The sequence below is a fragment of the Terrapene carolina genome, unplaced genomic scaffold (genome assembly GCF_002925995.2).
Source record: "Terrapene carolina triunguis isolate 2854851 unplaced genomic scaffold, T_m_triunguis-2.0 Scaffold706, whole genome shotgun sequence".
NCBI classification, from domain to species: Eukaryota; Metazoa; Chordata; order Testudines; family Emydidae; genus Terrapene; species Terrapene triunguis.
The window spans coordinates 3,256,217-3,278,134 of record NW_020665057.1 but is presented as its reverse complement, the minus strand read 5'-3'; the positions used below and the strand labels follow the sequence as shown (position 1 = coordinate 3,278,134).

Below are 21,918 nucleotides of genomic sequence, written 5' to 3'. Positions count from 1 at the left end.
CCTGTCAAGAAGTTAGTGTAAAAGCATCATAGTGTAGTCAAAAATTCAAGATGCAGGTACGAAGTTACATCTGCTTGTGTAGGCCTGCATCTCTAAATGAAGCAGCATGTAGGCTTCCATTGCCATTCACACAAAAGGACACCTAGACCCTTTGGAGATGTAACCATAAGATAGAAAAAATTTCAGAGGATGGCTTTTCTTTCCCCCATCTCTGCAAGTATTTTGTAGATTCATGTGCAACACTCACTGAAGAGCTAAGGTGACATCCGCATTGACCAAACCTTAGTTATATTTTAAACAAATTGCAAAATTCATAAATGCACCAAATCAGTAGACCCGTCAAACAAATTCATTATATTCTATTTTGATTTGTGTTAGTGAATTATGCTACTAATTTAAATTAGGATATAAAGATGCTACTACACAAGAGGTTCATTTTCCTTTTACTGTAACATATATATGGTTGATATTTTCACAGGGTTCCCATAATGCAACTGTGTACAAATTTTCAATTTAGTAAAAATAAGTGAAGATGACAGATAAAAATTCAGCATTTCCAAATATAACCATTACTTGTTTTAGGAATGGCACAGACATCAGCCAGCACTGGCAATGAGTTTCTCAATCTAAGATGAATAGCAATCCTTGCCAAGGTTAGCGGTGAGGTATCAGGCATATAGGTGTCATCTTTTTTTGGTGAATAATGCAGATTCAGCGACAAATACATTTTGTGAATTCATGTCAATTTTGCCAACATTATTTTGTTTAAAAAAAAATCTAAAATATCTAAATATTTTGTTTTGACATTTTTTAAATGAAACATTTTGATCTTTTGATTCAAAATTACTTTTTATTTCAAAATTTCCTTTAATTTTATTAAAAACATTAAATGCTCAAAATGGAAACAACACATTTCAATTCAGGACAAAGAAAACATTTCATTCCTGGTGGATATTACTCTGTAGGCAGGTGAATGCTTCAGAGGATTCTCATTATGAAAGCCAGCAGTCATTTAATAACATATTACAAGTAGGATTTGTGATGCTCTGTAGGCAGCCAACTTTCCAACCCTTTTCCTGCTACTTCCTTTTCTGAAGACCATGGGTTCAGGATGTTTGATGTCTGCTTCCCAGCAGTTTGAACCCCTGGCATTGTTCATAATTGATGCCTAAATTAAAATCAAATATAAATCTCTTAACCTAAATAGGGACACCCACTACCATGTTGTTCTTTGGAGAGCAACTTTCTGGCTCCATGGACATCACTTGGACAGAGTAGTTGCATCCTTCTGCAGCCCATGCCCGATCCAGATCCACCAGCCCCATACAGTGTTTTCCTAGAATACCAGAACAAAAACAGAAACATTAAAAGACTTCCTTAATTTTTAGTAGAAATATATGATCTACAAAGAAATGTTCCCTTTGGCATCAGAATCATAGAAGATTAGGGTTGGAAGAAACCTCAGGAGGTCACCTAGTCCAACCCCCTGCTCAAAGCAGGACCAACCCCAACTAAATCATCCCAGCCAGGGCTTTGTCAAGCTGGGCCTTAAAAACCTCTAAGGATGGAGATTCCACCACCTCCCAATGTAACTCATTCCAGTGCTTCACCATCCTCCTAGTGAAATAGTGTTTCCTAATATCCAGCCGAGCCCTTCCCCACTGAAACTTGAGACCATTGCTCCTTGTTCTGTCATCTATCACCATTGAGAACAGCCGAGATCCATCCTCTTTGGAATCCCCCTTTAGGTAGTTGAAGGCTGCTATCAAATCCCCCCCCACTCTTCTCTTCTGCAGACTAAACAAGACCAGTTTCCTCAGCCTCTTCTCGTAAGTCATGTGCCGCAGCTCCCTGATCATTTTCATTGCCCTCCACTGGACTCTCTCCAATTTGTCCACATCCTTTCTGTAGTGGGGGGCCCAAAACTGGATGCAATACTCCAGATGTGGCCTCACCAGTGCTGAATAGAGGGGAATAATCACTTCCCTCGATCTGCTGGCAATGCTCCTACTAATACAGCCCAATATGCCATTAGCCTTCTTGGCAACAAGGGTACACTGCTGACTCAGATCCAGCTTCTTATCCACTGTAATCCCCAGGTCCTTTTCTGCAGAGCTGCTGCTTAGTCAGTTGGTCCCCAGCCTGTAGCGGTGCATGGGATTCTTCCATCCTAATTGCAGGACTCTGCACTTGTCCTTGTTGAACCTCATCAAATTTCTTTTGGCCCAATCCTCCAATTTGTCTAGGTCACTCTGGACCCTATCCCTACCCTCCAGCGTATCTACTGCTCCCACCAGCTTAGTCATCCGAGAACTTGCTGAGGGTGCAATCTATCCCATCATCCAGATCATTAATAACATTAATGAACATTGTTCAATTATTAGTGACGTCAGAAAAGTTATTTACATAGCAGTAAATAACTTATAATCTAGATGCAACCTAATCCACATCTCTAAATCTGCTTTCCCCCATTTCACCTATATTTTTATTTACGTAATTAAATAATTAATATTTCTATGGCAACCATTATTTTACGTGTGTGCCTCACAAACCTCACATGGCAAAGAGGTTGGATTATTATCCTTCTTTATGGATGGAGAAACACAATGTGTTCTTTTCTATTACCCAAAATTACGGGGTGTGGGATACATCATGTGTACGTGGCAGGTAAAGACAGCTCCTGGTACTAGGGAAAGATTGGCACCAGCTCCTCAGGTGGGGGAGGGTGGGGCAGAGGGGAACTGGTCCCCACTTCCCATAAGCCATAGCCATTTTCCTAGTCTCCTTCATGTCTTGTCTAAAATCTGGAAATCTTAAAGTGTTTAACAGAACTATTAGCCCATTTCCACAGAAAATACAAAAATAAAATACTGAACGAAGTTTATCCAGGGTGACTGATTTGTGGCAACATGAAAATAAGTGCTCACCAGCAAGATGGGTGGGGGAACTTGGTGGGGCCAATGATGAAAGGGGGGACAGTCCCAGCAGAAGGGAGGGAGACACTCGCCAAGGGACAGTAGGTAACTCCGCCCCATGGAAGTCTCTGGAACCCACTGACCTGCTGGGGGAGAGGGGTGCTGATTGGCCAGCACTCCCCAGCTCCCAGGATTTAGCCCAAACCAGGGGTCATATGGAGCCTCTTTCAAGTCCATTATAGTAGCCCACTCTACCCACCTGAAGTAGGAATGGGAACCTGGCCTGACAGATGCTGCAGCTCTAGCCAATCGCCTGTTTAGGGGGTCAGGATGGAATTTTTTCTGCCATGAGGCAATTGGAAGGGCACCAGGGAGTTTTTTGCCTTCCTTGAAGCACCTTCAAGCCACAGGGGGTTGAGTAGGAACACAGTCAATTTCTAACTGAGGTACTGGGCTGGAGTTGTTTATTCATTGCAACTTGCAGCCAGTTTCCAATGCAGTTAAGAGAATAAAATGAATGTTTCCCAACCTTGGGCTCATGTGATAAGGTGAGCCTTTGTGGGTCGAGGTCCTCACCCTGCTGCAACCCCTGTCCCTCTCACAGGGGGGAAGGTGCTAGCACTGAGAGAGAGCAGAGTACTGGGGGGGTAGGCTGAGGAGAGCCTAGCCTGCATTATGAGCCTACCTAATGCCAATTATGGATTATATGGTAAAGAGCCCTGTAACCCTTGTATTGGAACCAATTAAATGCCCGGTTTTGGAGAGTATGAATAGTGAGCAAGTAGCACCGCCTCCCTTGTGTTACAGTTTAATACAAATTGCAGACTGCCGCTTAATTCTATGCACGTCTCTGTCCTCATCAGTTACATACAGTCTAATTACTTCTAGAAATCAAAACAAAAACTTCATTTTAGAAACATATTTGGGAATAAATCTGAGCAACTGTAGAGGAAAAGTCTGAATTGTTCTTGGTTTAGAATTTTGTAGGATAGAAAAGTAAAGCCAAAGGTATATGTTTTCTTTACAGATTTCAGGTGAATATTATTCAATACATTTGGTTCCTATCTATGTCCAAACTATCTGAACTGATAATTCACAGAAAAGGTGGAACTTTCAGCATTTTCACAACCCTTACAAGAAAGTTTCATCAGTATCTTGAGATGTATTAAAGATTCATAATTATAAAGTCTTGAACAAGATGCAAAAGCTACTATAGTCTCTCCTTTTCATACTCCTATGCTCTTTTCTATGGCCTGATAAAATAATACAATATAATGCATTTGGGATCGGAGAGTCACTACAGTTCATTTCACAAAAGCTGGCACACAGATGCAGAGCTGCATATCATATTTAAACATTTCTCTTTAAATATTAAACTGTACTGAGTTCAATCTTACTATTTTTCCATAACAAATGGATGGTAACAAGCATTTTCTTCTGCATAATTAAAATGCAGATTGCTGAGTTACACAGAAAACATAATGCTTCACCTCTAGTAAGATGGTTCCGCGGTTGGTGGAATTTGGACCCCTAGGCTGATGAACACAGCTAATTCTGACTGTTGGCTTTGAACACAGTAGAGACACAGATTGGTTGGGAGTGATTAATGGGGTAGGTTGGATGAGAATAGTTCAGGGATGTGACAGTCCGGCAGGCATATTTGCTTCCCTGATATAGATCTTCCCCTACCACCCCCATTTTGGCAAATGGATTATAAATCTTATTAATAGATTCATAGATTCTAGGACTGGAAGGGACCTCGAGAGGTCATCGAGTCCAGTCCCCTGCCCTCATGGCAGGACCAAATACTGTCTAGACCATCCCGGATAGACATTTATCTAACCTACTCTTAAATATCTCCAGAGATGGAGATTCCACAACCTCCCTAGGCAATTTATTCCAGTGTTTAACCACTCTGACAGTTAGGAACTTTTTCCTAATGTCCAACCTAAACCTCCCTTGCTGCAGTTTAAGCCCATTGCTTCTTGTTCTATCCTTAGAGACTAAGGTGAACAAGTTTTCTCCCTCCTCCTTATGACACCCTTTTAGATACCTGAAAACTGCTATCATGTCCCCTCTCAGTCTTCTCTTTTTCAAACTAAAACAAACCCAATTCTAGGATAGTAAAGTCTGCCAAGCTTGGTCTGTGTTTAGTTGCACTGTAGCACTGATCCCTGTATTTGGGGTTAGGAAGAAAATTTCCTTCCGTGGCAGACTGACAAACCTTTGTGCACATGCACACACCATGTGATTATAGTGATGTCATTGTTACTTATTGTTCACCTGGGAGACTGGGTTGGAATATCTGTCACAACATGGGCCCTGTTCCCCTGTTGGTCTCACTGGGATTTGTCTTAGATATATGAGCCAGTACTGGGATCAGATAGGGAATACTAGGTAGGCTGGATTGATACTGGTGACATCACTGCTTGGGCATGGATGCTATTATTGGGCACAGTGGGCACCAAAATGCCCAGTTTGCACCATAGAGAAGAGTGGGAAAGGAAGTGATTATGCCCTGATGGAGAGGGTACAGAGGTCTTCATTATTTAACAGGGAATTATGTTTTTCTGGGTAATTGTTTGGGTTAAATCAGCAGTTTTTTAGTCACAGATACCCAACAGTAATTAGTACTATATAACTACCACTGATAGATAAACAGGCTGAACTGTTGTGACCAGGCCTTTAAGTTTGAGGTGTTTATCTGGTGGCACGTGGGCAGTATGACAAGCCAATAAACCCGTACTATTTTACAGAAGTTGTGTGACCCACAGTAAGCATTGCTACATATATCATTTTTTCTCAACCTTAAAAGACTGGAAAAAAAGCAGAAAAAGCCACTTTCTCACTATCTACAAATATAGAAAAAAAGACACGCACACACCCCCCTCCAAAATTCTTCCCATGCTTTCAATCATTTAAAATTCTTCTTTAAAAAGAAAATCTGAAGGGCATTTGATGTAGCTTTTCAATACCTGATCTTGACCTGTCAAAAGAACATGAATCTAACACAAATGTGGTCTGACCTTTAGTTTAGTCATTTGAAAACAAAACTTAATCCACAGCAACCACACCCCCATAAAGATTTTTCAGTAGAATAGAATAGTCTAATGTCTAATTGAATAGAATAGAAAAATAATGTTAGTTTTAAAATAGAAATACCAATGAGGTGTTTTTTTCTCCTTGGGGAAACAAGTTGGTGAGGAAAAGTGTACAATTTCTATGAGACAGAGAACATACAAAAAGTTGAAATAATTCAAAAACACCTGACATTTTGTATCAAAAGGCTGACAGAAGCTCATTTGATGTCCCTTCCCTCTCTTTTGAACTGGCAGTTTCCTTCCCATCTCCCATGGCTATCTCACAAGCAAAAGAGGAGACACCCTTCTCAGTGGGTGGAGTATAATTGTCAGCTGTAACCCTGGCAATTTTTTTTCTGTCTAAATACAGTGGAATAGCAAAATAATCATATCTATTTTTAAGTAAAATTGGAAATCATCTCAGAATCTGCAGTATTTCCTTTAGTAGTCTGAACTATAGGGAATACCTAGAATACCACAAGTGCAGCTTTTAAAAATGTATTTAGATTAGTTGCTCCTACTGCCTTTGATGTATTTCATAAGTGTTTTTGAGCCAAGAATATCCACCTTCACTCCCCAACAGCGTCTGCCCTATTTTGGCTTGAATTGTTGTTGGTTTTTTTATTTGAAACTAGTTTGTAGTCTCCCTTTTCCCTTTAGAAAATTAAATACTGCAGAGGAATGATACATCCATCTGCCACAGCTAAGCTAATTCTTTATCCGCTCTTGAACATCTGTCATTTGTCACTATCCTACACAAGAACTAGAGATGGACTTGAGCTGCAAGATGTGAATCTAGGTTCAGATATCATCCAGCGAATGTCTATATTTTGGGGATGTTTGCATCTGGGATCTAGTAAAAGCCTTTCCTTGAAAAAATAATAGCCTTCCCCTTTACTTTGGATCAGCCCCTCTTTTTTAATTAATACATGTCTGACTTGAGCCATAACGGCCAACAGGTGAGGGCATTTTCCAGCACTTAATGAGTCGCTGAAGGAAGTGAGAGACGTTAGCCCAGCTGGTCATTAATTGCATGGAAATGCCCAACTTGCAGGTAGTTTTTGCTATTATATACCATGACAATATAAAAATGTAAAACAGAAAAACATGATTTATTATTTAATACATCAAATAGCTAAAAGCTGAACTGCACATTACCACAGATATATTACTGGTTTTTTCCCCAGGAGTTGGAAGCCAGTACACTAACCAAATAACTTCATTCTCAGAATGCTGCTAGATTTAATTATCCTTATTTAGTCTTTAAAAACTGACTCTGACTAATGTATCTAGCTTGTTCTTACTAGTGAAGTTGAGTATATAGGTCTGTTCTTCCTGTATCTTTCCTTGATAATTCCCTTCATACAGGAGTTACAGCAACTTCCTTTCTGGTCACTTAAGTCCTTCGATTTCAAAGAAGTTTTCAATATCTCTGCTAAAGATATTCCTATCTTTGCTACTTTCTGCACAATTCTTGGACAGTTCCCATCTGGCCCTGGATGTTTGTCAGCGAATTTTTTAAATGATTTATCACCAACTACTATATCATCTTTAATATATCTAGGGGTTTCATACTGCCACCCATTGCCAGAGTATCTAAATACTTTTCATGGGAGCTAGATTGGCTTTAGAGAGGTCTCTAGTGAACTTCAGGAAGTCTTCTCCCTTTTCAGGGTATGGACAGGGAAGGAGCTGGTGCAGAGACATAATGATCAATAAAATGTCAAATTATACTCTAGCTCATATTTAAAAAACTTCAACCAGGAAAAATGCTTCACTATCACAGTGAAAAGAGATGCAGCAATAGAAACACTCACTGCTATAAGTGCGCTGAGAAAACAGCAATTTAATTCCCTATTGATAAATGTACCAGTGCTTCCCATATATCATAAGCTCAGCCCATCACAAAATATAGTGCGCATATTCTACACAACAGCTGATCTGTGGAAATGCATACCTATTAGTCTGCGTTCGGGTGGAAGCTGAACAGCGGTCTGATCTGCAAATCTGCAAAGAATCATGTGCTCCTAGAATAAAAAGTATAGAAATATGGTGTTATTTCATTACTCCTTAAAACAGTTATTTAATTTCAACATAAAAAACCTATTTAAACATTCAAAGGTACCAGAAAACTATGTGTATAGAATATTTTTCTATGAAAATTAATTTATACTTGTTGTACTTATTTCAGCTCCACTTCAGTCTTTGAAAGTGTGTACCAATTAAGTTTGGATAACCACACCCATACTTCTACTTCCCTACATTTTTGGGGCAGTGAGTTTGTCTCTGGATCAGACTTCTCTATTTCCATTCAGCAGGGGAATTGGACACAGCCCCTACAACAGGGCAGTGTTCTTGGGTGGCATACTTCAGGCTACTTAAGCCCTCCCCGTATGCACCAATCGGCAGCCAAGCCATCCTGCTGCCACAGGGTCAGTCTTGGACCTCCTCTCCCCATTTGTGAGTAGCATTCAAACTGGAGTGCGGGGGCACTCAAACATCCTGCTCTCCTATCAGTAATGATTCCAAAGCAGCAAAGAATCACCATCACCCTTGTTGGGGACAGGGCAACGTTCCATTGCTCAAATCCCACCCAAATCAGTATAGAGTCAATTTGAAATTGGAGTCCAGTGTTCCACACCTTGACATGGGGAAACTCTCTTAACTCTATAGCACAAAATAAATTTAAACAAAAGTAGAAACTTCCTTATAAGATATCAAGAACTGACTCTGACTTCCATTTTTAGCCTTTGGCTAGCAAGACAAATGAAGCAGGGGTAGATAAGTTAACCATTCTTGCAGTGGGAGGGGGAAAGACTGTAATGCAATGACAACTGAAAAGAATGCTCCTAAAAACTATACTAAGTGGGACAGCTGAAATTTCAAGTGCTAAGACCTAGCAACGACAAACAGAGCTGGTGTTAGGCACTAGCAGACTAAGCAACTGCTTAAGGCCCCAAGCAGCAGAACGGAGCCCCCTATTCACTTTTTATTATGTGTTGGGAGGGGCAAAATATTCCTGCTTAGGGTCTCCAAAGGGCTAACATCACCTCTGGCAAGAACTATTTCAGAATTGTCCAGCTTTATAGAGCCCTCTGTAATGTCAGATGGCAATACGGACATGAGAAACTTTTCTATGGAACGTAACAGAGAACCAAAGTTAGAGCTCTGAAAATGAGCACTACTTTCTTAAATCAAACTAGGTTATCCTTCCATTCTTGGTTATTCATAGAATATCAGGGTTGGAAAGGAACCTCAGGAGGTCATCTAGTCCAACCCCCTGCTCAAAGCAGGACCAATCCCCAACTAAATCATCCCAGCCAGTGCTTTGTCAAGCCTGACCCTAAAAACCTCTAAGAAAGGAGATTCCACCACCTCCCTAGGTAACCCATTCCAGTGCTTCACCACCCTCCTAGTGAAATAGTGTTTCCTAATAGCCAACCTAGACCTCCCCCACTGCAACTTGAGACCATTACTCCTAATATAAAGAGATAGTTTTTAAAGGCTCAGTCCCTGCATTGGGTGAAGGGACTGCAAGCTCTGATGTATCTGCCTGACTTCTAACGTTTTACCAGCTATTAGGGCTGCTGGAACAGCTGTTTGGGAAGCTTGAAGAAGCTGGAGCAGTTGGTCAGGGCAGGAAGAGCTGCTAAGAGAAAAACCCCAAATTAAGCCACCAGGCAGAGGCTTCCAAAAGCACCTGGCTTTGGTACAGGAGGGGCAGTCGGAGCTAAGGGGAGAGGTACTGGAGGAGGCTCCAAGTAAGAGAAAGCAGCAGCAAGTAAAAACAACTCTGAGCTGGAAAGCTAAGCAGTTGTCATTTCAGTGAATGAATAAAGGGTAGCTACTATATCTCAGGCTGTAACATAGCCTAGGTAGGGTATGGGGCCACACTCAAACTTAAAAGTCTCTAAAGAAACAGGCTCAGCTCAGTTTTCTCATATAAAGAATGAGCATACACAGAGCTCCCTGCCTTCATCTGGTTACCCCACCCAACCCAGAGAGCCCACTGCCCCCGCCAGTTCTGCAGCCTGTCAAACCAGATCTGAACTCTGAGGTAAGCATTATCACTTAACTAACTTGAAAAATGAGGACTGGCTTGCGAATACACAAACATCTCACTTTTCTGTGAAGACAACCTGAAAGTTTAACTATCGTCCAGGTAATGACTATATAATTTCCCCTTCAAAAAAATATCAACCTGTCACATTTCCTGATGGTAGATATGGTGCAGTCATTATCAGGACAACGAACATCATAATTAAAACTATCCAGCTTTTCGTGTAGTTAACTTGCTCTCTGGAGAGAGCAAATTCTGCTAAAAAGTGTCAAAGCTAAATATGTGAAATAGTTTGGTTCCTACCTTCCAACCATCCCTCAGGGAAAGATAAAAAATGTGGCCTCTGAGTGTCTTTTGGTGCAAGCCTACAACCATCATAGCCCTAGTTTTGCAACTTTAAACTCTAATGAATCAAGGCAAAATGTTCCCATCAGAAAAGTAAAATGATAGCAGATAGACCAAGGTGACCAACAGTGAATGGATTCCATGGATATAGAGAGGCTATATCCCTGTTGGTCTATTATAAGTCTTGTTATGTACAAACAAAGTAAATTGGTTTAAAAAAAATCAGATTTATCATTATATGGGAATTGTCATTCTTCTTGATGTCTCCTTGGATCTCTCAAAGGAAGATAAGAAAAATGAATTTAAGATGGGAACTAAAGGACACAGGCAATGTCTGCCCACCACATTTAAACTTTAGTCACTAGCCAATAATTTTAACCAATATATTAATATGATATATAAAAATGCTTATAGCTATCTGTATAACCAAAGTTAATTATAATTAAGGCCATGATATTGTTGCAGAAACCATAATTTCCAGCACTCACTGCAATTGTTTTTGCAATGACACTCACTGATATTTGGCCCGACCACCTCTCCGTTATGACAGGGGGCAGCCAGGTGAAATTTTAGAGAATGATGTTGCGATGTGGCACCACCAGGGCAAGCACTAGCACCGTTCCCACACACCAGCAGCCACAATTGAAGTCTTCAAGGTCATGCTGGAACTGCTGCTGCTCCACAGGCTTGGCATTGCGATCTGGCGCATGGGGTCATAATGCCACTGAAATTTGTCCTGGCTGCCCTTCTGTCATGATGGCAGAGTGACCAGGCCAAATTTCAGTGAGTAATGTTGTGCCAGCCTCCCACAGCGCCTCCAGGGGTCTCTGAGCTGGGAACTGTTCTAGGGTGCAGGGCTTCAGGCCCCTCATACCACGGGCATTGGAGGAAAGGGGCTGTATCCAGAGGTGTGCCTCCCCCTTAACCACCAGGCCTCCAAGCATAGAGGCAGTGGTGGAAGCAGACCAGGATGATGATCTCAAGGACTTTGCCTTCCACAGCTGACAGTGAGAGGAGCTAGATGGAGGGGCTTGTGCCTCCTGCATGGGTGGGAAAGGGGACTGGCGATACCAGCCCCCCACAGGGGCTCCAGAAGTGGGGGCCTCCATTTAAGGTAGAGTGGCCTGTTAACACCTCTGCAGTCATAGGACAAAAGGAGGGGGCTAGTGGGGTGTTGCAATGAGCTACACACTAATGCAGTGTGTCTGTTCAGTCCATGATTTTTAGTGTCTTGCAGAGTCATGAATTTAATTTCCCAGGCTCATCTTTTGAAAATGTTGTACAGGTTTCCTTTGAGGATGACTAAATGCGAGGTGGAACAGATTGTTTAGCATAAGTAGTTAACATTTAGCTGTGACACTCGGAATACCTTTCCCAGACCTGAAGAAGAGCTCTGTGTGGCTCGAAAGCTTGCCTCTCACACCAACAGAAGTTGGTCCAATAACAGATATTACCTCATCCACTTCATCTTTCTAATATGCTGGGGACGACACGGCTACAACTACAATGCATGTGACAACCTAACAGTCCTCAGACTTAACTTATTTGTAAATCTGTCCCAAAAAACTTTTACAACATTGACAAGGAGTTCATAAAAGTACTTTAAAAGTGACATTGACACAGATATTAAGATTATTTATTAATTATTTATTTATTGCTAGGGACTGAAAGGAACGTGGTTTTTTCTTCCTACTGTTCAAGTTCAAGTTCGAGGAGGTTTCTCAAGGTTCAGGGACTTTTTGCAGTTAAGTTACTGTGTAACATCAAGAAACCTAAGATGTCCACAGGGAGATCTGAGAAGACAAAGGAAAAATGCTGGTGAGCATTTCCAAGGTAGGTCCTCCAAATACAGGATCATTACCAACAGAGGCAAGTGGTTTGAGCATTGGCCTGCTAAACCCAGGGTTGTGAGTTCAAGCCTTGAGAGGGCCAATTAGGGTTTTGGGGCAAAAATCTGTCTGGAGATTGGTCCTGCTTGGAGCAGGGGGTTGGACTAGATGACCTCCTGAGGTCCAGAAAATTTTAAATGAAACATGTCAAAACGTGAATCTTAGGGGTGTTTTACTTATCTTTACTAAGGGATAAAGTTCTTTTATGGAGAAATCATCTGATTTTATTTTACTGAAAATAAGCCTTTTTTTAAAAGTGGAAGGAATGTGAGTAGATCTGAATTACTAAACATCATCATTACATTGTGTGTTCATCCTCATAATTAAAAGATAAATTCATTCCACTACAAACCACAGGGGAAATGCAGAAAAGGGCACAAAAAGAAAATCTAAGCACAGAAATACCTTTACATACCTTATAGGATAAAACTTCCTTGAACCGATGACTGAAACAGAAAAGGAGATTGATTAAATCAACATTGGAAATAACCAAGATTGAAAACAGAAGTAATTTTTAAACACTTGATTGAATTTTAAACAAAATATTTTTATCTGGAGGCTGTGAAGCTGTATTCAGAAGCAGAAAATATGACAGCTTTAGTTCACTTGAGTAGAAAAGGCACATTATATGTAATTTTATGTTTTATTGTACTATTTATTGAAGTTTTTTCTTTAACCATTATAAATACTACACATTTTTATAAAACTGGCTTTGTCCATATTTTATATAAATACTCTTTATCGTAGCCATGTATATCCCTTACAGCAGCGGTTCTCAAACTGTGGGTTGGGACTCCAAAGTGGGTCACGACTCCGTTTTAATGGGGTCACCAAGGCTGGTGTTAGACTTGCTGGGGCCCGGAGCCAAAGCCCAAGCCTCACCACCTGTGGCCAAAGATGAAGCCTGGCACGGTGGGGCTCGGGCTTTGACCCCCCTCTGCTTGGGTGGGCTCAGGCTTCGGTACCCCCTCCTGGGGTCACGCAGTAATTTTTGTTGTCAGAAGTGGGTTGCAGTGCAATGAAGTTTGAGAACCGCTGCCCTACAGTATATACACACATGCCTTTTGTGTTTGCCATACCATAAAACTGCATTATTTGTCACTAGAATTGAATTAAATACTTTATGCCCAGTTATTGTGGAATGTTTTCTAATATTACCAACTTTAAGAAAATTAAATTGTAGTCCCAAGGCTGAACTGCTGCACTGAGAGCTAGATAGTCTCTTATGTGCTTTAGAGCCTTTAAAATTGTAAATGTTAATAAAAAACATAACACTTTGCATTTCTACAGCACCTTTGAGCAAAAGTTCTCAAACATCTTCACAAACCTTAATTAATTTCCAGCCTAAAATTGTAATTAACTTGAAGTTAAATGATAGCATCTAGTCGACCTTTAAAAAATAAGTTGAAAGTAGTTTCTAATATTATATCTGCCCCTAAATCCCTCTGCCCATTTTTGCAACTTTACAGTTGTATTATCCGTTTTTTTTTAATATTTTTTCTTCCTTCTTGCTATGTGAAAGATGGAGACAAACAAAAGAGGAAACATACTATACAGGATATAGAACAAAACTGGGGGAACATAAAGTGCTGTCAAATGCACAAAGTAATCAAACTGAAAAAACAAATAGTTATTCTTTAATCGCGTTCAGTTACAGCAATCTTAGATGTTTCTTGTAAAAGTAGTAAGAAAAATATTTTCAAACAAAAATATATTATTTTTAGGTTGATGAATCCCTTTTAAGATAGAAAGATTTATTTATGTCAGACAATATAGACCCAAAGAGTGTTGTATTTTCTAATAAAACCCAAATTTTATAACCTTGGAAATGCAAAAGGTAAGAGTCTACTTAAAACCATAAACCAGTCTGAAAGTATGAAAATACACTATTAAAGCTACTCAATCTTAACTCTGTCCTGAAACACTCTAGCCTTCATTCCCATATACCTACTTCCTAAGATGTGTTATTTTTTGACCAAGGGCGTTAAAAAGGCCAAAGCCTAAGGGTTATGATCATGGACATGTTAAATCTGGAGAAGACAATAAGTACAGTTTGTGGTAGAAATATCAAAAGATTAACCTAAGAGTAGAGGGCTTGATTGACCAGTTATTACTTTAGTTTTATGCCAGTGTAAATCCACCAAAATCAATGGGGTTTCACTGGTGGTGAACTGCAGTAACATATTTGTCAATCAGTCCCATTGTAACTGACTGCATACATATTGTGTGTCTAGGACTGAATGTGATACTCTCTCCTACCACACACACATCTCATTACCCATTACTGTTTTCATGAAATTTCCATAAATTCATTATTTTGGATTTGGAGGTTAGTACAGTACATGTTGATTCACTAGCACTGTATCTAACAACACAAATATAATTGGTGGCATATAAAATCTTTGTGAACTGTGTTGAATAGCTGTCTTAACACTGATCCAGGAATTAGTAGGTATCCCCTTTCTCAGTGGAGTACGTATTTCTGGAAAGAAGGCTGTAGGTATTTTTGTGGTCACTGATGAGGTGAACCTGTTTCTCCTGGATTGTTAAAGTCAACATATAGTTTTTCAGTGTTGACACAGCAACTTTATGGGGCAGAGTTAAGATTCTTTGGGTGACATTAATTGTCCATTTACATACTTTTGATTTCCCCCCCTCTTTATAGTGCAAATTTAACTTTACATTTCCAGTCCCTTGTACAACTAGATTCTTCACCTTCGTGGAAATGTAAATTTCACTGTGTTCTGAATGAAACCATAACAGCAAGGGCAGACGACAAAGGCTGCATGAGCCTTGATGCAGTGCTCAATCACCATATCTGTTGCCACGCCACAAGCATGCAGAGCCACCTAAAATATATAAAAAAAGGAAACCTTAACAGCATTGTTCTGTTCACTGACAAGTCTATTTCTCAGCAGTTTTCTGGCTGACTGAATTACCTGAACATCTAAAGAGCTAAAGAAAATTCCCCACGCACTGCAGTGCAAGCTACCTGGTAAGGCAAGAGCCACGCAGCTTGTGTGCCTCATGGCTCTCTCCGACATTTCTTTTGCTCATTTTAATGCCAAAGGAACTTCATGACCATTCATGTTGGTGGAGAAGCTATAGATGCTGAACTAAAGTTACTTGCCAATCACATTTTACAGTAGGTACATACCATACCAACTCAACTGAAGATACACATAAAATACATTTTAAAACATAAACTCTCATTCTGGTTAGTGAAGAATTTCAGTCCAAGTAAGAAATCCTTAGAAATGTACAGAAATATTTTAAAGCTAGATTTTATAATAAAAACAATGTGTGAAATACAATAATCAGGAACACACATATAGGTCATATTATGTATCATCTCTCATCGAAAGAAAATCTTAACACGCTTTCGACTATTTGGTTTCTGTAAAGCCAAGAAAGAGGAAAAATATATTTAATCAAATTTAGGTTTATGACACAGCACCTTTTTAGCTGAGGTATTTGGTAAACAGGTATTTGTTTGTCAGAGACTATAAGCAGGCAAAGATTTTGTCATTCCATTGTAATTTTCTTTCGAGATGCATTTGTACACCAGGAAAAAACATTTAGCATGTCATTTAATCATGACAGGCCAGATTCTGAGTGTGTGCGCATGTGAAATACACAAGGAGGCTCCACCCCTCACATCTCTGCAAGTGCTAGTCATAACTACACTCACTGTGGAAAGCAGGTCAGCTCCTTTGACACAAAAGGGGAAGAAGGAGGTGGGGTCATTTATCCACCCCTAAGCCCAAAGAGTGGGCTAGGCACACCGGGAAGAACAGGCTGTCATGGGTATTTTTAGTAAGAGTCAAGGACAGGTCACGGGCTTCCGTGAATTTTTCATTACTGCTCGTGACCTGTCTGTGACTTTTACTAAAAATATCCATGACAAAAACTTAGCCTTAATCATAAGGGACAAAACTGTAGCTTTTAAAAAAATGGGAATTTACAGAAATAAATTTTCCTTATATCAACATTTTGTTTATATATTTTTCTCTATAGGAACTTGTGCATAAAAGCAGGCTTTCTGCCTTAAATATTAATCTGTTCCTCCTGCTTATTCCTAACATATTACTACAATTCTGTTTGACTACACGATTGGCTAAGATGGAAATTACATCACAAACTGTGATTTCATGTGGAGAACAAGCAACAGGAACAAATGAACCCTTAAGGCACAAAGATCATGTTCTCATTTACATTTTCTTAACAGAAAATAAAGAAAGCAAAACAATCCAGAACATAACAAATTTCTCAGATTCTCCTAGCGATGGAAAAAAATGCTAATCAGCCACTATTTTTAGTCATTCATTAAAATTCCTTTAAGTGCTGGGACGAAACAAAACAAAAAAAGAAATAAGATAGAACTGCTTCTATAAAGACAGGTTTCAGAGTAGCAGCCGTGTTAGTCTGTATCCGCAAAAAGAACAGGAGTACTTGTGGCACCTCAGAGACTAACAAATTTATTAGAGCATAAGCTTTCGTGGGCTACAACCCACTTCTTCGGATGCATATAGAGTGAAACATCTATAAAGTGTTTCATAGGAGGTCAGCAGATCTTTAACAGACAAACAGTAAAAACTAGTATGCGGTCTGAGTGGTGAGCTGAGGGTTTGGTTGTGATTTATAATTAGTAGTTAAGATGTTTTCTGTGACTGTATTGACTTGTTAGTATTTCTTGACATACATTGATCTGTGAATAATTAAATTCGATTCTCAGGCGCTGAAGCCTTGATCTTAGATCAGTTTTCCAATATGTGACCTTTTGGATATTGGGCTCAAGTGGATTAAATTCCATTCCTCCTTGAGGGACACTGCTTATAATATGCAAGATGAAACATTTCAACCATCTAAAACTGATGAGAGAGACTGGTGACATACCACGGTGATATTTCAAAACTTTCTGTACTACGTGAGCATGTTATAAAAACCTGAACACACATTCTATGGATAGATTAGTTGGTAAAGAAGACTAGATTTATGCACAGAAATTCAGGAACAATTTATGGCCTTGATCTTGAGAGATTTGAGTTCCAGATGACTAATAGGTTCTCAGCAGTGCTCAAAATCTAGCCACAGCTGCTGTAGAGAAAAGGAAATCTTCACTCTTTTCCATTCTCCCTAAAAAAAACTTAGGCTCTGTGATTTGCTTCATTGCACTGAAATCTGTAGATACATGGAAACAATAACGAGAGTGGAAACCGTACAAAAGGATACAAAAAGACAGGGCCGTAACCAGGGCAGGATGAATGGGGCAGCCACACAAAGCTCTTGAGGGTGGAAAAATGGGGCAAAACAGAGGCGACACATAAAGCCCCGGTCTGGCAGGGCTTGACTTGGGCCAGCCCTGGAGCAACGGGGCTCAGGGAGGGAGCACCACCTCCAACCCCTGACTCACCTCAGTGGGCCACCCAACTTGTCTGGGTTGGGGGGGTCTAACCAAAAAAACTGGGGGGGGCATGTGACCCTGGGTGCCCCCCCCATCATCTCTGGGTGGAAAAATGAGGAAAAAATGGTGGGGGGCGCAAATATGCTTGCTTGCTCCAGGCACTAAAATGCCTAGTTAGGGCTCCATAAAAAGATAGCTAAAGCTATGACGAAAGTAAGGAAATCAAATTTTCATTATCACACAGTGTTTAATATTGATATTGCATCCTGGTATTGCAGAGGTCTGAGAAAAAAAATTAGAGGTCATGGCCAAGATTTTCAAAGGTGACTAGTGATCCCAGGTGTACCACTTGAGAAACCTTACCAAGGTTTGATTTTCAAATGCTGGGTGCTCAACACTTTGTGTTTAACCTTCCCACTTTGTCTGTCTTGTCTACTTAGACTGTAAGAGCCCTTGGGAAGGAACTGTGACTCACTATGTGTTTGTACAGTGCTTGTCACAATAAGGGCTCTGATCTTGGTTGGGGCCTCTGGGCACTCTCTCACTACAAATAATCATATCCATATAAAATTTGCCAGTCTGTCACAATCTTTGTGTTACCAGACTAAATTTTAAAAATTAAAGGCCAGATTGTGCCACTAATGCACAACTTGGCACTGAGGCAGCGTGGAATCACAGTGCCCTAGTTGTCCTGGAGCTTCCCAGAATTCAGGAGGCGCACACCCACTGCACCACCCCAGTGTGCATTCCCCTTCATGACCAGTCATAACCCTATATCCTCTCCATGCTCTTTGGAGTGAATAGCGCACCAGGGAGCATTTCCCTCACTCACTGGAACTCAGAGATTGCTACTGGGGTTGGCCCCTATGAAGGAAGCACCTGGTTCGTGTACAGGGAAGAGTCCCATGTGCCATTCCCTATTATGTAGCCATACAGGGGCCAGAAACAATCTGGCCCTAAACAAATATGTTACAGGGACATAGGTAGCTACTACTGACTGATTACATTGACTTTACCATTTTGACAAAGGCAAGTTAATCATATACAGTATCCACATAAATGGTAGATCTTGTTATGGGATTACATGAAATAATTATACAGGATTCCAGTCAGTGTATTACCAAGACCGGTATTAAATAATACTCCTCCCCGTCACTATAAAACATAAACCTAGGTACTATGGAAAAATATCCACCCACAATAGACTACATCAAAAGAACATTAAGGCTAGGGATATCAATTGATACTAGCCATTCACATGTAGAGGAGAAAAGTACCATATATGCTCAAATACTTGAGCACAATAGGTGCCCATTTTAATGGTTGTTAATTTTCTCTATGGTCTCTGAGCACTGGAGAAATTACAGCATGTTCTCCCTTTAATTGAATATTCTGCACACCGATATGCATTTGTGTGTGCTTATATAAATGTGTTTTAATTAGTCTTTAGCATAGCAGATTTGAAACAAGGTTTAAACTCACATTTAAAGGTTCACAATAAGATTTTTGACTACAGAAATCAAAAAGTAAAATAACTTAAATCCCAAATTTGTGTAAAAACAAAATAAAACAGATAACAATGTGCTACTGTTGTCTGCAAATTGCTTTATGTAAGCTCAGTGAACAAAGCAATCAATCAATCAGTACCTGTAGTAGTTAATACAGCTGCACACAGAAGGATCAGAAATATGCTTGTTAGTGTAGGAAAAGGTGTTATGGCTGTATCAAACAGACCGTTCATCATTGTATATAAAAAACTGAACAAAAATAATTTAAAAACTGAACAAAAATAATTTAAAAACAAGAGAAGATTTTTAAAAATCACAGCTACCAGGTTCAACACTGACTAATTCCTGTCCTCTCCCAGTTCCCTTGTGCGGGGCAGGAGCTCTTCTTTCAGTGTAGTGCTAAAACACAGATCTGATACATATAAAAGAAACAATTAATTGCTGCTAACTAATATCTATAGAGAATTATTTTATTGATCCTGCATAACCTTTAAGCCAACTGACTTCTCCTTTCAGCTCAGCAGAATCCACACAGTTGAAAACTGGTTGTCATTAACAACATCCAATATGGAGTTTTGTCATGATGTCCTGTTCTATTGGACTTCATATTAATCTGGACAACTAATTCATTTAGTCCTTAATGTATACATTACAGTATAATGATGGAGATCCTTCCCCAAACACCGAAGCAACACAGTGATGTAGCGATAGTGCATGTCTACATGCTGTGAGAATACTGCTGTGCATTACATGTCCTGAACGTCGGGACACCTCAGCATGGTTTATCATCTGCAGACAAGTGGCAGGAAAAGGAGGACTTTTCAGGAGACCATATTTCTCTTTAATCTTTCATTCTTTTCTGTATCTTTGCCAGATTAAAAGAGAATCTAATGCACCAGAAAAACCAAGCCAAACTTTTCAATTGTTTTGCTTAGGTCAGCTCTGACAGTATCAGTGCTATAAAATAACAAACATCATTAAAAATAGCTAAGAGCTTAAGGGGTATTCTGAATATTGATATTTAAATGAGGACTCCAAGCAATTCAGCTTAGCAATTCCTACTTACAGACTCCAGACCTTTGCTGTGCTTAGTAGCGTGAATTAGATCATATATTAGAATACTCTGTTTTGGAACCCTGTTTTTCATTACTCCATGCATTTAAAATATTGCAATTTGATCTGACGAATAAGAGGAATTATTTGGCAGACAAGTTCTTCTTAACTTACATTTGAAAATGTGAAGTTAACAATAAGCTAGCAGCCAAATAGAACAGTACAACTTTATCTGAAGGTAGCTCAAAACAGTTACACATATTCCCTACTAATAAAAATCCAGACAGGTCAAGACTTCTTTGTCAGGTTTATACAAAATGTCATTTTTTGCCTCTTCCTTATTTTCCAAGTACATAATATACAGCAACAAAATGAACCATGACAGGTTATTTTCTGCAGTGATAACAAAAACAATCTTTATTTTGATATTCATCTGGATGTCCATAACAACAAACTGAACTGCCTACTTCCATCTTTATCCCCAAAGTCATGACCAATGACTGTCTCGATCAGGAATATTTCATTGAGCACAACAAAGTTACACAATGCTTAAAGAACATTTGAGTTGGGGTGGATTGGTTTAAAATGTTCTATATGCAAACACTGTCAAGTAGTCTGTGCTGCTGCTATGCCATTTTATGAACTATACAAACAGTATTCCAAATAATATGCCACGAGAAACTTAAAATACTTCCTTCCTAATCAACCATATTCAGGGTACATAGAATTATTACATTTGAGAAAGTCTTTCTAGAACCTTTCAAGAACCATATCAGTTGTCAATTATTTCTATATTGTTTTATTTCTGTGTAACGATATCGCTTGGCTGTTACATCATGTTAATAGTTATCATTTTCAAATTATAACAATTTTGTCAATGGAACATGATTATTACCTATGAAATAAGAGTGCAAATGTACGTAATGTGAAATATTTGCACTACACTTCTGTTCCACAAAGGCAAAATTAGCCAGTTTGAGTCTGAAGTGAAGCCGACTATCTAGGAGAAATGACTTCATCCTGAGAAGCGAAGAGTAGCACATCATCTTGTACTGCAGTCTTAGAGCCCAGGCTAAAACTTCTAAAGTGACATTGGACCCAATAAAAAAGCAATGTTCCAGGTTTTCTTAGTAAATAACTTACATAATCAAGTCACTGAAACATGAACAAAGATCAGGACTTGAATAATTTTCAGCTGAAGATCTTCTGACATACCTTGTAAAATTCCTCTAGCCACAAAACTCAGAAGTATAACACATACTCCTATAAAGTACAACTCTCATAGGAACATTTAATTTAGCCTCAATCTCAATAACAGAAAAACTGAACAAAGATTACATTGAATGCAAAAACTAGTGATTAATTTAAAGGATGAACTACAGTTGCGTGTTTTGTGTACAAGTTCTGGATAGAAGTAAATTATAAAGAAGATTCTGGCTTTTGGAAAAACACCCAGGGCTCCCAGTGTGAGATTTCTGTGATTTACCATAGCACAAATAGTTCAGCTGTATAGCTGGAAATGAATGGGCCTAAATAATCAACCCTTCATACTTGCTCCTTGAATTACAAGATTAAAGAAAAACAAAACAAAAACACACTGCAAAGCACTAGAGGATGCACCACTGAGCCATATGAACCACAAACCTGCAGTTATGTAAGCAGCC

General features: G+C 39.5%; 1 protein-coding gene across 1 annotated transcript; it reads right to left on the bottom strand.

The window, feature by feature from the left end:
* Positions 1–869: 869 nt before the first annotated feature.
* On the bottom strand, positions 870–15,232 carry LOC112111224 (glutathione S-transferase C-terminal domain-containing protein-like). The gene is made up of 4 exons (XM_024206552.2): positions 15,005–15,232; positions 12,705–12,735; positions 7,953–8,022; positions 870–1,336 (listed from the first exon to the last, which is right to left on the bottom strand). Exons 1-4 carry the CDS (start codon positions 15,103–15,105, stop codon positions 1,200–1,202), a joined length of 339 nt encoding a protein of 112 aa, XP_024062320.1. The 5' UTR covers positions 15,106–15,232; the 3' UTR covers positions 870–1,199.
* Between the last annotated feature and the right edge of the window lie 6,686 nt (positions 15,233–21,918).